Here is a 2,849-nt window from a genome sequence, read left to right on the forward strand (position 1 = left end):
TCGGGTAACGCTAATATTGGAGCTTGACACAATAGCTGCTTCAATATCTGAAATGCTTTCTCCTGCTCGTCACTCCATTGAAAAGATACATCCTTTCTAGTTAACTTCGTTAATGGACCCGCAATCTTAGAGAAATCCTTGATAAACCTACGGTAATACCCTGCCAGATCCAGAAAACTCTTAATTTCAATCGGAGTTTTCGGTGCATTCCAATTCATTACCGCTTCTATTTTGGATAGATCCACTTTGATACCTTCTTGACAAATAACATGACCCAGAAACTAAACTTCACGTAACCAAAATTCACATTTGAAAAACTTGGCGTATAGCTGTTCTCGTTTCAACAATTCTAATACTTGACGTAGGTGATCAGCATGCTCAGACTCTGTCTTTGAATAGATCAGAATGTCGTCAATAAATACTATGACAAACTTATCAAGAAACTGTCGACACACCCGATTCATTAAATCCATAAAAATTGCTGGCGTATTCGTTAACCCGAACGGCATCACCAAAAACTCATAATGACCGTACCTAGTACGAAATGTTGTTTTCGAAATATCGGATTCAGCAACACGAACCTGATGATATCCGGAACGTAAATCTATTTTTGAAAAGAACGAAGCTCCTTGAAGCTGATCGAATAAATCATCTATCCTCGGAAGAGGATACTTATTCTTCACGGTTCTTTTGTTCAATTCCCGATAGTCAATACACATTCGGAGCGTACCATCTTTCTTACGAATAACACTGGAGCACCCCACGGTGATGAACTAGGTCGTATAAACCCACGATCTAGCAAATCCTGAATTTGCGTCATCATGTCGCGAATCTCGGACGGAGCTAACCTATAAGGATCTTTAGCCACTGGTGTAGATCCTGGCATCAACTCAATTTTGTATTCTACTTCCCTAACTGGCAGCAAAACCGGTAATTCATCTGGAAATACTTCTGGGAAGTCACGCACTACTGGAATATCAGCTACCGTCTTTTTCTCTTTCTTAGCATCAATTACATACACGAGAAATGTATCACATCCCTTTGCTATCGATTTCCTAGCCTTCATCATCGAAATCAAAGGACAACCAAACCCACCCCGTTCGCCACGGGCTATAACACGTGTCCCATCAGATAAAGGGAAAGAAATCAATTTCTTATGACATTTTATACTTGCCTTATGGAAACTCAACCAGTTCATACATAGAACTACATCAAAGCTAGGTATGGGCATCACTAAATAAGTCACCGGAAATACACTCCCATCTATTTCTATACTTATTCCAGACACAGATGTTGTGACTGGAACGGTCTTACCACTGGCTACTTCCACTTCTAACGGTTCAGGTAACATAGAAACAGGAAAGTTTAACTTATCAAAGAATCTAGTAGCTATAAAAGAACGATTGGCTCCGCAATCAAACAATACACGAGCAGGTGTAGAGTTAACCAAAAACATACCGGTGATAGCATCGTCGGTAGTAGTAGCTTCGTCTACCGACATCTGGAAGGCTCTTGCTTTAGGTCTTGGAGGAGTCTTACGCTTCTGTCCAGTTGACGAAGCTGAAGATCCCCCGACTGACGCTGTCCTTGCTCCTGCCCCTACCTCAGAACTCATCTTTCTTGCAGACGGACAATCAACTGATATGTGCCCTGATTTATGAAAATTCCAGCAAACATTTTCTTTGAATGTGCAAGCCTGAATATCGTGACCCATTACTCCACATCGCATGCACCTCTTTATCAAATTGGTGTAAGGACCCGCATGAGTCGATTTACAACCATTGCACCACAGCCTCTGGTTCGAACTACTACCACTTTGGGAAAACCTTCCCTTTTGATGACCACCATGAGATTTCCTTGATTTGAAACTACCTTGACTTGGCGTCTGTTTGGGCTGCGCCACCGTTTCATTTTGACTATCTTTGGCCGTCTTAAAATCTTCGTCCACCATTTTGGCTATGGCAAAGGCTTGAGGTAACGAATGTGCCATTCTTACCAATGATCTGTATTCTGGCAAGATCATTTCCACAAACTGATCAATCTTAGACTGTTCATCAGGAAGCCACTGTTGTACAAAGCGAAGCTTGTCAGTGAACTTCTCGATCACTTCGTCAATTGTCATCTGTCTAGTCATCTTCAGATTCATAAATTCCCGCTTCATTCTTGAGATCTCATAAGGAGTGCAATATTGTTCGCACACCTTAGCTGCAAATTGTTCCCAAGTCACCTGGTTCAACATTTCCTTTGACATCTGAGAAGTTATTGAATCCCACCAACCCATTGCTTTCTTTTTCAACAATATGTTGGCATAAGTTACACGTAATTCGGGCTCGCATTGACAGGCTTCCAATGCTCGGTCTACCTCATGTAACCAATCAAAGGTTTCAGTCGGATTAGAACTACCGACATACTCTGGAGGTTTGCATTCAAGAAATTGCTTAAAAGTACACTTTTTCTTAGTTTCAGTTGTTGGTTGCTGCCACATTTGAATCACGTAGGGATACATAACTTGACCCGGGTTTTGGTATCCCTGTTGAGGCTGTAACTGTTGCTGAGGCGGCGTTTGAAACTTTGGAAATGGCAACGGAGCTTGGAACTGTTGTGGTTGTGATGAAGTTCCCCCTGATGCAGACCCAAACTGGGGTACAGAAAACCCTGGAGGTGCAGTATCATCATTACCCGTCACTGTACCCATAGAAATAATACCTTCTAGCTCAGTTATCCGGTCTCAAGATTCTTTCAATCGACTCTCCAATCGTTGGATGTACTCTTACTGATCAGTATCTGAGTCTTCCCCTTCAGGTGGAGCTATGAAGATTCCGGGGGTAGGTGGAGCTAGGACATCCTGC

The 2,849-nt window shown here is 42.3% G+C and overlaps 1 protein-coding gene across 1 annotated transcript; it reads right to left on the reverse strand.

Annotated features, from left to right (window-relative positions):
- Positions 1–694: 694 nt before the first annotated feature.
- On the reverse strand, positions 695–2,695 carry LOC139869289 (uncharacterized). Its single transcript, XM_071857602.1, has one exon. It carries the CDS (start codon positions 2,693–2,695, stop codon positions 695–697), a length of 2,001 nt encoding a protein of 666 aa, XP_071713703.1.
- Positions 2,696–2,849: the final 154 nt, after the last annotated feature.

Source organism: Rutidosis leptorrhynchoides, chromosome 9 (assembly GCF_046630445.1).
Source record: "Rutidosis leptorrhynchoides isolate AG116_Rl617_1_P2 chromosome 9, CSIRO_AGI_Rlap_v1, whole genome shotgun sequence".
Lineage (NCBI taxonomy): Eukaryota > Viridiplantae > Streptophyta > Magnoliopsida > Asterales > Asteraceae > Rutidosis > Rutidosis leptorrhynchoides.